Below are 17,002 nucleotides of genomic sequence, written 5' to 3'. Positions count from 1 at the left end.
ACTTGGAGGCTCTGTCCTGGGGCCCTCTGGCCTGGCTTCCTGAGCCTTTCCCTAGTGTGGCCTTTTAAGGTCTCTCCTGTTCAACCCCTCCTTTGGCTGTCACCAGTGTGAACTTGGGATGCCTCTGGTTCTCTCCAGGTGCCTCGGTCAGTGTGCTCCCAAGATTGTCTCCCAGGAGAGGCCCGGAGGATAGTGGGACTGCACCACTGCTGCTTTGAATGTGTCCTCTGTGCAGCTGGGACCTTCCTCAACAGCAGCGGTGAGTGGCCCACCTCTCCAAGGCCTGCTTAGCCAACTTTTACAGCAAAGGCAGAACCAAGGCTCCAGGGTCATTTCACCATGAGGCAGTATATATGGTAGTGTTGGCCTTGGAGTTAGGGGAACTAGGGCTCAGATTCTGCCACAGACACATACCATGTGGCCTGGAACAAGTCCCTTAATCCCCACCAACTGTCAGTTTTTAAAATTGTAAAATGTGAATAAAAAGAGGTATCTATTTTCACCAAAATCTTGTAAGGATCAAGGGAAATAATATATATAAATTGCTTGATAAAACTTAACAGTACTATATAAACATGTATTGTGATTTTTATCATCATTGGACAAATTCCTTATGCTTGGTATCTATCATGGGCCAAAACTTGTTCTCAGAATAGATTAAAATCAAGAGTGGAAAGACAACCACAACCATCAGGAAATCTTTAGACATAAGTTCCTTATATAGCATCTATCTCACCTCCTAATAGTATGTATAAATAGTCTATTTTTTAAAGAACCCTTACTTTCTGTCTTAGAATCAATACTGTGTATTGGTTCTAAGGCAGAAGAATAGTAAGAGCTAAGCAATGGGCATTAAGTGACTCATGCAGGGTCATACAGCTAGGAAGTGTCCAAGACCAGATTTGAACCCAGAAACTCCCATTGTGTAGGCCTTCCAATCCCTTCAGAAATGCCCTATTTCCATAGCACATTCCATACTTAGTATGCTTCTCTCTGACTTGCCCTACAAAGAGTGGATATTTTGTCTTCCATCAAGGTACAAACAATAGAATATTTCCAGGGGGCAAATTTGTGACAGATCCACACTATGTATCCAAAGAAGATTTCAATAGTAGATCATTGCCAAAGTCAGTCAATGAGTCAGTCAACAAGCTTTTATTACTATGTACCATGCACCATTGCTAATTCTAGAGACTAAAGTGGCTTATTCTTCCCAGCCCAGTTTTTAAGTTGGAGTCTCTATATCCTTTCCTCAGAATATTCTTACTGCATAGTTCTTTCTGCTTTTAAAAACCTAGACACAGAGAAACCACTGAGTCCCAAGTCGAGAAGGTGAGATTGGTTAATGGAAATACTGGAAGAAAAGAGAAACCATCTTTCTCTTCAAAGGAGTGAAAGCCATCTACATAAGTGAATATTAGCTGTTGGATTGAGAAAGGGGACTACACCAGGGCCCTCATTGTACTGAATATAGCAGGAAGGAATATGCTATCCCATATTTACATGGAGTACAAGGACAACTGCTAACCCAAGTGTTGGCTTAGTACCCACAGTATGTAGGACGTAGGGAAGGGTCTCCAGGATATGAATTATATGTACCTCTATGGCAGATTTACAGAAGATCATGGATGAATTTATGGACAAGATGAGGAGATGCAGGTGGCTTGGATCTCTCCTGAGAGCTTACAGAGATGACAGCTTTGTTAAATTTTCCAAAGAACCCTGTTTACCTTTGTTTCTCCCCCCAGGTGTGGCTGGTGCCTTGCATATAAGCTTAGTAATAGGATGATGAAGGACTAAAGGCTAGAGAGTCAAACCCCTCTTGGTTGAGTAGTAGCTGCCAAAGCTATTCCACAGAAAGCCCTTAGGCTATAGTAAGAGCTCACTATTGCTTCTCTCCTGATGGGCTCCTCTCAGTTATTCTTCCTACAATAGTCTAGGCCTCTGGTCCCCCAAGTAAACTTTCTTGCTCTTTTAGGTTTAGAGGACAGCATCTCCACTCAGGGTTCTTTTTCCTTCCAGACCAGTACACTTGCCAGCCTTGTCAGAAAGAAGAATGGTCCCCAGAGGGCAGCCAGACCTGTTTCAACCGCACCACTGAATTCCTGGCCTGGGACCATCCAGTTTCCCTGGTGCTCTTGGGAGCCAACACATTGCTGCTCCTCTTGTTGACAGGGGTGGCCAGCCTGTTTGCCCAAAATCTGGAGACCCCTGTGGTGAGATCAGCTGGGGGCAGGATGTGCTTCCTCATGCTGGGCTCATTGGCAGGTGCTGGCTGCAGCCCCTACTGCTTCCTTGGGGAGCCAACACTACTCACTTGCCTGTTGCGCCAGTCTCTTTTTGCCCTGTGTTTTGCTGTCTTCCTCTCTTGCTTAACCATCCGCTCCTTCCAGCTGGTCTTTATCTTCAAGTTGTCAGCCAAGATGCCCGCTCTCTACCATACCTGGGTGCATAACCATGGGTCCAGGACCTTTGTGGCAGTTAGCTCCACTATCCAGCTTCTCATATGTAGCGTGTGGCTTGTGGCATGGACCCCACTGCCTATCAAGGAGTATAAGCGGTTCCCAGAGCTGGTGGTGCTGGAATGCTCCAAGGAGAATTCTCCAGGTTATATGCTGAGCATCCTCTACACCTGGCTACTCTCAGTCAGCTGTTTTGCCTGTACCTACCTGGGCAAGGATCTGCCAGAGAATTACAATGAGGCCAAATGTATGACCTTCAGCTTACTGTTCTACTTCATTTCTTGGATTGGCCTTGCCACTTCTTCCAGCATCTACAATGGCAAATACATGCCGGCCATCAATATGTTGGTCATCCTGAGCAGCCTCAGTGGTGTTTTCAGCGGCTACTTCCTCCCCAAGTGCTATGTCATCCTCTGCCGTCCAGACCTCAACACCACCGAATACTTCCAGGCCTCTATCCAAGACTACACCCAGAGATGCAGCTCCCCCTAAGTGTTTTAGCTAGGGAGGGGAGGGAAGGGGATGGATGGGGTGGCTGGGTAGGCAGAATGGGATGAGGAAAAGTTTTTATAAGGCCTACTCTTCTCCCCTGAGGTTTAGTAGCTACAAGTCACAGAATCTGAATTGGAAGGTACCTTAGAGGCCATGTATCTAGTTCAAACTATATCTAACTCAATCCTCTCTACAACTCCAAGAAATCAGAAGGAAGCTTAAAAGATAATAATCCAATCCACACATAATCAAGAATTGACTCCTCAACAAGTGATTATTTCAACAGCTATTCATTACTCTCAAGGCAGCCCATTCAAATTCTGAATAGATTTAATTATTTGGAAGTTTTTGAACATTAAGCCAAAATCTGTCTTTCTTTTATCTTCCTCCTGGGAACTAAGTGTGGAAGAGGGTATAGAGTCAACAAAAGGGCTGATAGCCATCCTTTTTAACAAAGGAGGCCCAGAGAATGATTTACCCAAGGTTACATAGCTACTAACTGAGAGAGCAGGGATTCAAACCTCTATTCTTTGACTCTAGTCCTCTCTGTATACACCATGCTCTTTAAGTAAAAGGATCCAAAACCAAAAAGGACGTTAGAGATTAGTCCAAACTCTTCATGTTACAGATGAGGAAAGTGATTTATCCAAAGAAAGGCAAGTAGTAAGTAGCAGAGAGACTCCCTCTCCAAACAAATAACTTTAGCTAGCTTCCCTAAGCCTCTTTACAAGAAAAAATAAAATGGAAACATGAGTTATAGGTTCCTAGCTTGAAGGGACCACCATGGGGCAGTGGAAAGATGGCTCTACCACTCACCATCTGGATGATCTTAGGCGGATTATTTTCAGGGTTCTTCATTTAAAAGGAAGGGGCTGGAGTTCCATGACTTTTTTTCCTAAGTCCAGAGTGGTAAGTGCTGGGCAATAGGAGTTAAGTGACTTAACCTGGGTCACACGGCTAGGAAATGAACTTACATGATTTCTAATGATCTCCAATTCTAAATCTATGATCCTATGAATTCTATGAATCCATCTAGTCCTTCATTTTAGAGAGGAGAAAATTGAGGCCCCCGGGGGAAAGGACTTGCACAGGTCACTATGGCAAAACCAGGATTCAGTCTCGATCATCTGAATCCAGATCCAGGCGTCCTTTAGCCCGGACTGCCGGTGCCCTAGCTGGAGGGTGGGGGTGGGGCCGAGAGCAAATGTCATCAGCTGGAATGGTCCGAAAAGGTTTTACCCCGGGTTTGGAACCAGGAGACTCGAAAATGATGGAGTCTAGCCTCCTCATTTTACAGAAAACTAGGGTCAGAGGTTAAGCTATTGGCCCTCGGTCGCCCCGAGTTGGGCAGGAGCAGAGCCAGCTCTGGGGCCAGGGTTCTCAGGCTCTAATTTGGGGCATGGAGCCATTTTCCCTGCTCCCCAAGAAGGAAACTCAGGGATAGGACAAGGAAGGGGTGAACGTGGAGAGAAATAAAGAACTTGACCTCAGCGGGGCTTTCAGCTTTCAGGGAAGCTCCGCCCCTGGCCTAGGAGGAGCTGACCTGACGTCCCCGGGGCAGTCTGGCCACGAGCCCAAACAAGGAGTGGAAACGCCTCCGTCCCGAGGGCGGAACCAAGTTCGCTGCACAGCCGTTGCCTAAGCAACAAGGGAGGCTGCGGGAGGGGGGGGGCGAGTGCTTGCCTTTGAGCGATCTCATTGGTCACCTCGTGGCGGCACGGACCGCCTCTCCTTCTCTAAGTGGCTAGGAGTGGGGGGGGGGGGCCACATCCGGTCGCGCCCTCTTAAGCTGCCCAACCCCCCCCCTCCCTTCCACCACCGCCTTCATTTCTCAGTTTCTCATCGGCGTCTGGCGGCGAGCTGAGCTCTGACCTCAAGGCCGCGCGTCGCCCCACCCAAATCTTGTGCGCCCTGACGTCACGTCCGGCGGGCGGTGCTCGGCTTCTCTGAACGCGGCTGCGCACGACTCGGCTCTGGCAGTTGCTCCGTGGGAGCTTGGCAGGCGCTGGGGGAGTCTGTGGAGCGGGCCGGGCCCGGGGCAGGTGAGGCGGCGGGGCGCGCTCTCGGGGAGGGGCGGAGAAGCGCGGGGGCGCGCCGCCTAGGGAGCGTCGAGCTGTGCGCAGCCGGGCCGCGAGGCGCAGAGGGGCTGGCATGGGGAGGGGGGGCGGGGCCGAGCAGCGGGACTCGGCCGGACCGGCGCCCGCGGCCTCGCCCCGTTAACCGGGCCCCGCCTGCCATACTCCCCATTTACCGGGTCCCTGAACCACATTTCCCGTTAACCACGTTCATCAGCCACAGCCTAGTAATAGCTCCTCCACTGCTGATGGCTGGATTCCCCAGCAAACGTGTCCTGTTAATGGAATCCGCCGTTAACCCAGCGGTGGCCCCCCCCCTCCCCGGTTACTGCCCCTCTCCGCGAGCCTTTTTCATCCCCGGCCCTAATAGCTGTGGCCCCGCTAACCGCTCCTCTCAGCGCGCGCCCCAAAGCTATGATCCCCAGTAACTTCATTTTTGCTGTCCATTGACTACTGCCCGGCTGGCTGCAAACATGGCGTTACCTCACTCGTGCCCGACTCTTCCGATGCTAAATGGGGTTTTCTTGGCACAGACGCTGGAGGGGTTGGCCATTGGCTTCTCAGCTCATTTTACAGACGGGGAAACTGAGGCCCACAGGGTGAAGTGACTTGTCTAGGGACACGGAGCTAGGAAGCGTTTACATTAGCCTTTTGTTTTACTTTACCTTCTAATTAGAATCAAAATTGTATCCGTTCCCAGGCAGAAGTGCCCCTGAGCCCCCAGTTGCCCCCAGAGAATAGCCTTCTGAGTAGTTTCTGGGTTCAAGTTTCACTCCTCCCTATAACTCTGGTGTCCCCCTGTGGACTCCAGGATCTGGTGTCTTCCTATACCTCGTCTCCTCCCCATCCCTCTGACCTAGTGGTGCTGGCCTCTGTTTTTCCTCAAGCAGAACATTCCCATCTCCCTGTACTGGGCATTTTCACTGGCATGTCACCAATGTCCAGAATACTCTCTCCATACCTCTGCCTTTTATTCTCTGTATTTTAAGTCTGATCTTTCTACAAAGCCTTTCCCAGAGGCATCTGGGTGGTTCAGTGGATGGAGAGCCAGGCCCAGAGATGGGAGGACCTGGCTTCAAATTTGGCCTCAGACACTTCCTAACTTGGTAACCCTGAGTAGGTCACTTAACCCCTATTGCCTCTGGCCCTTAGGGCTCTTCTGCCTTGGAACCAATACACAGTATTGATTCTGAGATGGAAGGTAAGGCTGTTTGGGTTTTTGGTGTTTTTTTTTTTAAGAAGCCTTCTCCCCCAACCATGCAAGTGTCTTCCCTCTGTGGGTCATCATTCTTTGTTGATATTGAAGTCATTGTGTAGATTGGCTTCTGGGTTATACTTCCTTTACTCTGCCTCTCTGCATTCATCACATGCCTCATTTCCTACAGCACAGTCATTTTCCATTGCATTCACGGTCATTTAGCCATTACCGTTGATGGGCTTTTACTTTGTTTTTAGTTCTGAAATATTCCAAAAAGTGTTGCTATCAATATTTTGGAGTACAAGGGGACTTTGTTCTTGTCAAAGGCTTGCTTGATCTGCAAGCCCAATAAGGGAGTCTGGGTCAAAAATTATTGACATTTTAATCAGTTTATTCACATAATTCCGAATTATTTTCCAGAATAGTTGTGCCATTTCACAGCTCCACCAGCTATGTATTAGTGTTCCTGTCTTTCTACAATCCCTCCAACATAGACTTGCTGGGTTTTTTGGTCATCTTTGCCCATTTGCAAGGTGTGAGGTAACACCTCAGAGTTTTTTTGTTTTGCATTTCTCTAATGATCAGCATTTTGGAGTGGTTGTGAACACTTTCAAGTTGTTGTGAATACTTGGCACTTTTGATAACTGTGCTGCTCCTTTGACCCTTTATTAAGGAATGATGATTTGTATAAAATGTATTTGGTAATTGTTTATATGTCTTAGATACTAAACCCTCATCAGAAAAATTTGACACCAAGATTTCTTTTGCTCATTTGGCCATATTCCTACTTTATTTTTTTAAACCCTTACTTTCTGCCTTAGAATTTTTACTAAGTATCAGTTCCAAGGCAGAAGAGCATTAAGGGCTAGACAGCTAGTCACACAGCTAGGAAGTACCAGGACCTCCTGTCTCTAGATGTGGCCCTCTATCCAGTGAGCCACCTAGCTGCTCTTCATATTCACTCTTAACCATTTTCTTGGCTAGGTGTCCTCTCCACCAGCCATGCCTGTACCTGTAGATTCCCCCACTATCCACACCCGCACCAAATATGCCCTTTAGCCATACATCCTATTATTTTGTTCCTGTGCCATGCCAAACCCAACTTCGTAGCTGCCCATCCCCCATCACTCTAAGACACCCCCCCCCCCATCCCTCCACCTCACCTCAGCTTCCCTGTCCTGACCTCCTCATCCTGAGCTAATCAGGGTCTTGGTTCTGGGGCAAGTGATCACCCTGGGACAGTGAAGAGCCTAGATTTATAATCAAAGGAGGACTTGGGTTCAAATCTCAGTTCTACTACTTAGTGCCTCTGTGCCTTTGTGTGAGCCCCTTTTCCTCTCCTCCCTAAGTGAAGGGGAGGACTAGATAATCCATAAGGTTCTTCCCAGCCTTTCTAGGGACCCTCATCCCTTTCCTCTAACAAAGGTATCACTCCTACCTCTCCTCTCTGCAGATGATGGATGGCTCTTTTGTTCAACACAGTGTGCGAGTGTTGCAGGAGCTCAACAAACAGCGGGAGAAGGGTCAGTACTGCGATGCCACCCTGGATGTGGGGGGCTTGGTATTCAAGGCCCACTGGAGTGTCCTTGCCTGTTGCAGCCACTTTTTCCAAAGCCTGTATGGGGATGGCACGGTGGGCAGCGTGAGCCTTCCTGCTGGTTTTGCTGAGATCTTTGGCCTCTTGCTGGACTTTTTCTACACGGGCCACCTTGCCCTCACTGCAGGGAACCGGGATAAGGTGCTCCTGGCAGCTAGAGAGCTTCATGTACCTGAGGTTGTAGAGCTATGCCAAAGCTTCAAACCAGAGGACTTTGTGGGACAGGAGCTGGCCAGCCCAGAGACATCCATCCCTGAGGATTTGAATAGCCACCTGAAGTGGCCACCTGACTCTGAAGAGGAAGAAGTGGTCAGAGTTTTCTACACGGGCATTAGTGTTCAGCAGCCCTGCTCTCCCCAGAGCCCTCATGGGGCCAAACCTAGTCCCCTTGGACAGAGTGAGAGCCCTTCCTCTCCCCAGGAAAGATTCCAGCAAGCACTGAAGCCCAGTAGCATCCCAGCCAGCCCTGAAGACAAAGACCTTCAGGACTGTAAAGACCCCCAGAGGCCCTTGAAGGCAGGAGGGGTCCTGCTACAGGCTGGTAGTAATGAGGTGCTGTCTAAGGGTGCTGGGGTGGTGCCCCAAGGGGACAAGAGAGGGAGGGAAATGTTGGGGACCCAAGAGGCAGAATCCCTTTATTTTTTGGGGTTGGAACAACAAGCCTTGTCCAAACTTGGAAAAGTTAAGCAGCATCCCCAGACATTAGAACCTTCTTCCTTGCCCTAACTTTCTTTTAGGATATAGGATCATGGTGCAAGATCTGGAAGGATCCTTAGAGGTCATCCAGACCAGAACAGCCTTCCCATTTTACAGAATTGGACATAGGCCCAAAGTCACACAGACAGAACTGAAATTCAAACTCAGGGCCTTGGACTTCAAGTCTAGGCTATTTGTACTATTGCCCAGTTTCCAGGAGAGAAGATGACTCAAGTGTGCTGGCTAGTACAAGCCTCTGTGGGACAAGCCCCAGCAGAAGTAGGGAGGCAGACTTTAGACCACCAAGGGCAGAAACACCTTTCCCTGACCAAATCCCATCTTTACTGGGGTTTAGCTAGGACTAGCTACCGAATTAGGGGTCCCTCTGGCAAGGTGTCTGGCTAGCTAGAAGTCCTTAGGTAGGGCTTTTGTCACTGTCCAGTGGGCACGGCCACCCAAGAGCCTTGTACATTTCATTTGGTGACACCACCTCCTTCCGCTGCCTGTTCTGCCCTAGTGGGAAGTGGTGGTCCAAGTTGAGGATGATGCAGATGGAGATGACATTTCTGAATCAGAGACTGTGCAGACCACAAGGAAGTCAGACATGGCTCCAAAGGCTGGTGCTCTGGAGCCGGCCCTGAGCCTGGGGCCCCCAGTCTCCAAGCCCCGCAGGAACAGAAAAGGTACAGCTGTGCCGGTTGAATGTCCCACATGTCATAAAAAGTTCCTCAGCAAATATTATCTAAAAGTCCACAACAGGTAAAGATTCTTTATTTTTTAAATTCCTCTTCCCCATCCCTTCCCTTCTTATGTCTCTGAGGGAGCTTGACCACAGGCATCAGCCATGGGGCCTTTCATGTCCTCTAGCACAGCCTGCTCTCCTAGGGATCTTTTAATAGACTCACAATGCCCAGAGCAGACCCTGGAAATGGCTCTACCCCAGAATGTGACTGGATCCCTATGACCTGGGGATTTTATAACCTTCGTGTCCAGGGCAATTGTAAATCTGAGGTGCTGTATTTTAGAACTTCAATAGAGAGCACACCACTTTTTTTCCCTTAACAAACCACCTGTTTTTAAAGTTTTCTCATCAAAAAGCATATAGTTACTAAATATCTTTATTTGCAAAGGAAATTTTTATTACAAAACAAAAAGAAACCTTATCTATGCCCGTGATGTGACTAGATTAGCATAAAAGTATTCCTTCTACTCAAAACTCTTTGTTATCAAATTTTGACACAATCTGAACTTAATATCACCTCAACTCCTTAGAAGTTCTTTTGAGTTCTTATGACTATGGTGGTCTTTTTTTTCTTTTTTTTTTTTAATGAGATTTATGCCACCAGCCTCTTGAAAGTATCATCATGGGGACAGCTAGGTGACTGAGTGGATTGAGATCCAGGCCTAGAGACGGGAGGTCCTAGGTTCAAATCTGGCCTCAGACACTTCCCAGCTGTGTGACCCTGGGCAAGTCACTTGATCCCCATTGCCTAGCCCTTAACCACTCTTCTGCCTTGGAGCCAATACACAGTATTGACTCCAAGACAGAAGGTAAGAGTTTAAAAAAAAAAAAGAAAAGAAAGTGCCGTCATAATTTCCATTTTTCTTTTTTTCTAACCCTCATCTTCTGACAGACTGGCAAGGGCAAGGCAGTCAGATTTAAGTGACTTGTCTGAGGTTAAATTTGAACCCAGGTTCTCCTGACTCTAAGCTTGGTGCTCTTATCTACTGTGCCACCTAGTGGCTCTAGCATCATCATTTCTAAAAGAAAATGATATTGCAGATCAGCAGCATATGTGTACCTTAAGCATCAAATCACACTTTTAAAGTTGTTCCATTTCCAGGGCCTGCCTTTAGCATCTTGTCCAGCATTTACTGTTAGACTTCAGCAACACCTTCTGTTTTCCATTGTGGCTCCAGTGAAGTCCTCATACTTTGGGACAAAGTCAGAGATTCTTAACTATGGATTGGCCCATAGATCAATTTTAGGGGCTCCATGAACAAAGATGGGAAGAAAATAGAATTTTTATCCTCATCAGTCTCCAAAATTGAGCCTGGCCTTCAGCTATTTAAATCTATGCTGAGAAGAGGTCCCTCGGCTAGACCAATTTACTAGAGGGGTCTGTGCCACAAAAACAGCCAAGAATTCCTTACCTCAGGATTGTTTGACCCTGTTGCTGTCCTACCAAGTCCATGGTGAATCCCAGGGGACCAGTAAGACTGTTTTGGGGGAAGACAAGTTTCATAATCACAGCAGACTCTCCTGAGAACTACCAAATTCAAGTATGTGTGAACAAGGCAAGCTTCCAAGCCCATCTCTGGGGTGTGCTAGGCAGGGCAGTGAGATGGACCGATACTGAGAATTAGGAGAGAAGTCTTTGCTACTGACTTTAAGAGCCTCATTTTTTCAGAGTAGATTTCTATAAATGGTTGTGTAGGACTAAATAGGAATCTATTAGATAAATATATATTGAAATAAATCTTAAATAGCAGCCTTCATGTATGATAGAAAAAAAGAATTACAGAATGATTTAGTCTCCATTTCACCTTCCTCATAATCTTTATTTGAATATAGAGGAGGGGGGAAGAAGGAGCCCTGCTAGCAGGAAAAGGGGAAGAGTATCCCTTGAGCTTGTTCTCCTGCTATGAGCTGTAAACTCTTTTTTTCTCTTAAGCAATGAGATCTTAAGCTATTTATGTCATGGACTTCTCTAGCAGTGTCTGGTGAAACCTAAGGACCCCTTCTTAGAATCATGTTTTTTACATGACAAAATAAAATGCAAAGGATTGCCAAGGAAACTAATTATATTGTAATCCACTTTTCAAAATATAGGTATCCCTTCCACATCACGAGGGTTAGGGCATGGCACCCCCATGAACTAGAAACATCCTCCCTTCATAACAGAGAAGAACTCTTGAATTTTTTCTTTTAATGGAGTGTACCTCCATTAAAAGTGTACTGTACCTCATTGTAAAATTTGGATTAAGTGTTTGCTTATAGGCTATAGACTTTCTAAACTGTTTTCTGTGTCATCCATCAGCCTTTGCATGTCTATGGCTTCTGCAAAACGTCCCCCAAAATCCTATTTAATTACTTATGCCAACTGGAAGTATATCAAAACCACAGAGGGGAAAGTTGCAGTGTTGAAGGACCACCTGTATTTTAAAAAACCTGTTCATGGGCTGCAGGTAAAGACCCATGTCTTAGGGTCATTTCTAACAGCTTTGTGCACAAGGTTGTACCCTCTGGCACTTATGAGTTTACAGCTCATAGCAGAACAAGCTCAAGGGATACTCTTGTGGACCCCCCTTCCCTCTTAGGATGGCTGAGATACAGGGAATTGTGTCCTCATCTTTTTTTTTTCCATTTCAATTAGTTTATATAGTCAATTTAGAACATTATTCCTTGGTTACAATAATCACATTACTACCCTCCCTCCCCTCCACCCACCCCTCCCTGTGTCCTTATCTTCTGAGGGAAAGATTTGCTGAATATTGTATGTCGTCCCCCCCCCCCCCAGAGGACGTGGCATTAAATCCCCTCTGTGGACAGCTGCTAGTAAACCCTTGTGGAGAGGCCGATCTGACCAGACTCTCCTTTGGGGCCTCAGTGGCCTCTTGGTGTGCACAGAGGCCTGCTCAGGGCCTTTTCAGCTCCTTGGATGCAGTGCCCTTCCCTTGCCTTGGAGAAGGCTTGCTCTGCTGGGCAGGTGCTACACATGATCTCTCTTGAACCTTCCCAGGCTTTGTGCATGAGAGGATGTGGGGTGGGCCTCCTGGCAAGAGTAGGGCTGTGCTAGGCTCACTCCCCACTAATGAAATTTTGTCCTAAGGTAACATCCTTAGCCCAGGTCCCTGATCCCCTCTGGCCTCCAGCTGCCTGCCTGTCCTCTGGTACCCAGTTTCCCATTTCACCTTCACTTTCTCTCCGAGGGGGGCCCAGGGAGGCAGGGAATTGAGTCCATTGTGAAGGCTCTGGAAGTCTTCCTAGCATCCAAATCCCTCTTGGGTTCTATTCCTTCCAGAAAACACACTGGGGAGAAGCCTTTTGAATGCCCTAAATGTGGGAAATGCTACTTTAGGAAAGAGAATCTCCTGGAGCATGAAGCACGGAATTGCCTGAACCGCTCAGAGCAGGTATTACTGGGGAGGCTGGTCAGGGCTCCCCCTTCCTTGGGGCCCAGGGGCCCTGTTCTGTCTTGGGGCTGGGCTCAGACTCCTGAGAAAGCAGCTTCCTCTAAGAGTCCTCAGATCTCAGAGTAAGAAGGGACCATGGAGGGAACCTCATCCAACCATTCATTCCAGGATGGAACTCTACAGAGAATGTCAGAGCTAGGAGGGCCCTTACCCAGAGCATGGCCCAGCTAGGAGAGGTCCAGGACCTTCTCTGCCCTGATGAGAAAGTGAAAGCCTATAAAAGACCAACCCATGGTCATTCCGCTAGCTCCTGGCTCCCATTCAGGGTTTGCTGATCCTGGGAACCTGAATCTGCTCATCTGCTCTGGGCCTGACAGGCGTGAAGACAGGTTTGATGTTTGCTAGTCAGGAAAGGCCTAGACAGGCAATAGCATTTTAAAAAATTAATTCTCCCCCCCCCCCCCCCCCGATTACATGTAAAAACAGTTTCCAACATTTTTCATAGACTATTGAGTCTTGAATTCTCTCCCTCTCTTCCCCCAAACCTCCACTGCCCTGGAGAGGGTAAGCCATCTCATATAGATTTCATGTGCGCAGTCATGTAAAACATTGTTCCATATTAATATTTTTTGTGGAAGGAAGCTCGAATAGAAAAAAAATTAAGAAAGCAAAAAAATTAGACACTAGCATTTGGCAGTGACATGTGTCCTGAGCCTGTCTCCCCCACCCCACCCCTCCACACAATCCTCTTTTCCTCGATTCTCCCCGGGTGGCCGGGATGTGGCAGGGGAGGCCCTGGCGGGGCCCCAGGCTCCCTCGAGCCCTGGGCAGCCTTTTAGGAGTTAAGGAAAGGCCGGGCTTTTCCTGACCAGGCTCGATGGCCCTGGTGTGCCTGCTCTGAGGCAGCCCCTCTTGCTTTCAGGTGTTTACTTGTTCTGTGTGCCAGGAGACGTTCCGACGGAGGATGGAGCTGCGAGTTCACATGGTGTCCCACACGGGGGAGATGCCCTACAAGGTCAGGCCCCCTGCCAGGAGGGAGGTGGGCTGGGTGCAACCCTGGCAAGTCTGTCCTTCTCTGGGCTTTAACATCGAGGAAGTCCCGAATGACCTCCTTGTCTCCTTGCATGCTTCTGTCCTGGTTATTTGTTTGGTTACTTAGTCTTGTCTGACCCTGTTTGGAGTCTTCTTGGCAAAGACATTGGAGTGGTTTGCCACTTCCTTCTCCAGCTCATTTTATAGATGAGAAACTGAGGCTGATGGGTTCAGTGACTTGCCCTGGGTCATGCAGCTAGGGTCCCTAGGCACCACCCAGCCGCCTTCTCTTCTGTTCCCCGTGCTGTGGCTTGTCTTCCCTTAGCAGCAGCCTCAGAGTTGCCCATAGCTGGGCCCCGGATGTGGGCTCCGCACTCTGTCATTGGCACCCAGGCAGCAGTCCCTCCTCTGGCAGCTGCAGGCCCCCAGCCTTCCTGCAGACCCCTCCGAGCTGACCCACCCCGGGTGGATGGGCCATGACCCCAGACCCTGCGTTTCAGTGCTCGTCCTGCTCTCAGCAATTCATGCAGAAGAAGGACTTGCAGAGCCACTTGATCAAGCTACACGGGGCCCCCAAGCCTCACGCGGTGAGTGCCAGTGCCTGCTGGGGGGACGGGGCCCAAGCAAGCCCTGGGATGCCCAGCTGACGAGAGGGGGAAAGATCTAAACTGCCCGCGTCTGTTTGCATCGGTCCAGTCTCTGCGATTCAGAGAGCACCCCAGCCCCAGGCCTAGGCAGCTTGCCTCTCTCTTCTCCTGGCCGGGTTTGCAGGGCTGAGGAGCTGGTGTGAGCAGGAAGCCCCCCGCTGCCCTCCATCCCTGGCCTGGCTGTAGGCTGGGGCAGGTCACAGAGGCAGCCATGAACTTCCTGTCACTCTTGCCCACAGTGCCCCACCTGCGCCAAATGCTTCCTGTCCCGAACAGAACTTCAGTTACACGAAGCCTTCAAGCACCGAGGAGAGAAGCTGTTCGTGTGCGAGGAGTGCGGGCACCGGGCCTCCAGTCGCAACGGCCTCCAGATGCACATCAAGGCCAAGCACAGGTAGGCCCCAGCCAGGGCGGCACTGGGGAGGTCCTTTCTTGGCCTGGGATGGGCAGGGCTGAGCCTGGGGGGCCAGCAGGGGTCAGCCCCTCTGCTGGGGTTGGGGGTGGACTTGTTTTGGGGGACAGTCTTGGGCTGTGAGGGGCCTCTGCCTTGTTTCTGGGCCTTTGCCAGGTGTCAGGGGACATAGAATTGGAAGGGACCCAGAGAAGACCAGTCTGATCCCCTCATCAATAGAGGTGGGAACAGGGTGAGGCTGGGGGCAGGGAGGCTGCTGGATGGGGGTCCCCTGGGCCCCAGAGCATCACCGGTCAGCCTCCAGCCTCTCCACTAAAGACCGCAGATGGTCAGGCATCACACCTTTCCTCCCAGCTCAGGTGACCCCAAAACACAGCTTTCTCCACTTCCCTCAGCCAGCATTCTGGGAGCATGGCCAACCTCAGTTTTGTGTAGGGGATCCCCGGTGGTGGGCGAACAGTGGCTGCTTAATAAATGCCCGTGCACTAAGTGAGGGGAAGGACGACTGCGTGCACGTCACCCCCCTCTGCCAGCCTCTCCCGCTCTGGGCAGTCGCACGGCTCCCTCTGGAGCCTCCATCCACCTTGGGAGCCACCAGCTTGGCTCTGATGCCATCCTCAGCTCCCTTTCAGGCCCGTGGGCCCCGGCTGGCGGCTCTCGGGCCCCTGGGTGTGGAGGGGAGGTCAGGTAACGCCTGTCCCTCTTGCTGTCTCTCCCTTTGCCCAGGAATGAGCGGCCCTACGTCTGTGAGTTCTGCAGCCACGCTTTCACCCAGAAGGCCAATCTCAACATGCACCTGCGCACGCACACTGGGGAGAAGCCCTTCCAGTGCCACCTGTGTGGCAAAACCTTCCGCACACAAGGTACCGCTGGTGCCCACCTATGCCGGGAGGTTCTCGTGGCTGGAGCCTTGGGGGGCTCAGGGGAGCCCCAGCCCCTTCCCTCTGGGGCTGAGGACTGGGCAGTCTCCCGGGCACTGCTCTGGGGCCCTGTGACCTAGGAGCGGGCATGGGAGGGCTGAACCAGGTGCTGCCCCCACCTTACCCTCCTCCTCGCCCCTCGTAGCAAGCCTGGACAAGCACCACCGGACGCACACCGGCGAGCGGCCCTTTAGCTGCGAGTTCTGTGAGCAGCGCTTCACTGAGAAGGGGCCCCTGCTGAGACACGTGGCCAGCCGCCACCAGGAGGGCCGGCCATACTTCTGCCAGATCTGCGGGAAGACCTTCAAAGGTGCCTGCCCTGGGCACCGGGCTTTTGTGGGGGAGCCCTGGGCAGGGAGGGCAGGGGAAGTGGGGGGCAGCCTCCCGAGATGGATCTGGCCGGAGGGACTGTCCAGCCCGGATGGAGACTGCCCTCCTCGGTGCTGCCTCTCCCCGATCCGGGGCTTGGTTTGCCTCTGGCCCCGAGGAGGGGCAGTTCTCTGGGAAGAAGCGGGGCTGAGGCTTGACTCCAGGGCCCCGTCCCCCTTTCCTCCGGCCTCGGGCTGCACTCTTGCCCCCTCTAAAAGAAGGCGCCTGCCTGTCGTCATGCGCCCATCTTGGGAGGGATCGAGAAAGCCTGGGGCAGCCTTTGGCGGAGGCCCCTGGTTTCACAGAGGAGCTGGCGGAGGTAGGTCCCCGTGGGGAAGGTAATGGGCCCACCGGAGCAGGGAGCCGGGCATGCCCTCTAGGGAATGCCCCGTGCCAGATGCGTCTCTCTCTCCCAAGCCGTGGAGCAGCTGCGCGTGCATGTGAGAAGGCACAAAGGTGTGAGGAAGTTCGAGTGTACAGAGTGCGGCTACAAGTTCACACGACAGGTATGGCCCGTGGCCTGCTTCCTCAGAGTGCATGCTGTCCCCGTCCTCCCCAGCCCCGTGCCCTGTGTGCCGGCAGCTTCCTCACGCAGACCCCCCATGCTCGCCTTCTCGCCTCAGGCCCACCTGCGCCGGCACATGGAGATCCACGACCGAGTGGAGAATTACAATCCTCGTCAGAGGAAGCTGCGGAACCTGGTCATCGAGGACGAAAAGATGGTTGTGGTGGCCCTGCAGCCGCCCCCGGAGCTGGAGATGAGCTCCGCCGAGGTCATAGTGGAGTCCCTGACGCAGGGCGGGCTGGCCACCCAGCTCCCTGGCCAGAGACTCTGTTCAGAGAATTTTTCTAGCACAGACGTCATCGAGCAGTCACTCATTATCACTGCCACCATCCCCGAGGACTGTGACACATAGCGGTCCCTTCCTTCCCTCCAAACCCCCAATAAAGGGTGTTGCTTTGGA

General features: G+C 50.8%; 1 protein-coding gene across 10 annotated transcripts in view; it reads left to right on the top strand.

The window, feature by feature from the left end:
- LOC100617304 (telomere zinc finger-associated protein) overlaps positions 1-17,002 on the top strand; it is a 26,415-nt gene extending 9,413 nt beyond the window's left edge. For 6 of the 10 annotated variants that reach the window (XM_056795899.1, XM_056795898.1, XM_056795895.1 and 3 more), the window contains exons 5-12: positions 7,681-8,376; positions 9,038-9,279; positions 12,546-12,657; positions 13,580-13,672; positions 14,190-14,276; positions 14,576-14,730; positions 15,475-15,611; positions 15,814-16,539. In XM_056795899.1, coding sequence (XP_056651877.1) covers positions 7,681-8,376; positions 9,038-9,279; positions 12,546-12,657; positions 13,580-13,672; positions 14,190-14,276; positions 14,576-14,730; positions 15,475-15,611; positions 15,814-16,379 — 2,088 coding nt within the window. In that variant the 3' untranslated portion in view covers positions 16,380-16,539. Of the gene's footprint in view, positions 1-138; positions 260-2,022; positions 4,610-4,753; positions 4,997-7,680; positions 8,377-9,037; positions 9,280-12,545; positions 12,658-13,579; positions 13,673-14,189; positions 14,277-14,575; positions 14,731-15,474; positions 15,612-15,813; positions 16,544-16,660 lie in introns of those variants that run through there. The other 4 variants (XM_056795902.1, XM_056795894.1, XR_008911579.1 and 1 more) reach the window with 4 other exon arrangements.

This window comes from Monodelphis domestica, chromosome 4 (assembly GCF_027887165.1).
Source record: "Monodelphis domestica isolate mMonDom1 chromosome 4, mMonDom1.pri, whole genome shotgun sequence".
Taxonomy (NCBI): domain Eukaryota; kingdom Metazoa; phylum Chordata; class Mammalia; order Didelphimorphia; family Didelphidae; genus Monodelphis; species Monodelphis domestica.
The sequence above is the reverse complement of the archived record's forward strand: the minus strand, read 5'-3'. Positions and strand labels throughout refer to the sequence as shown.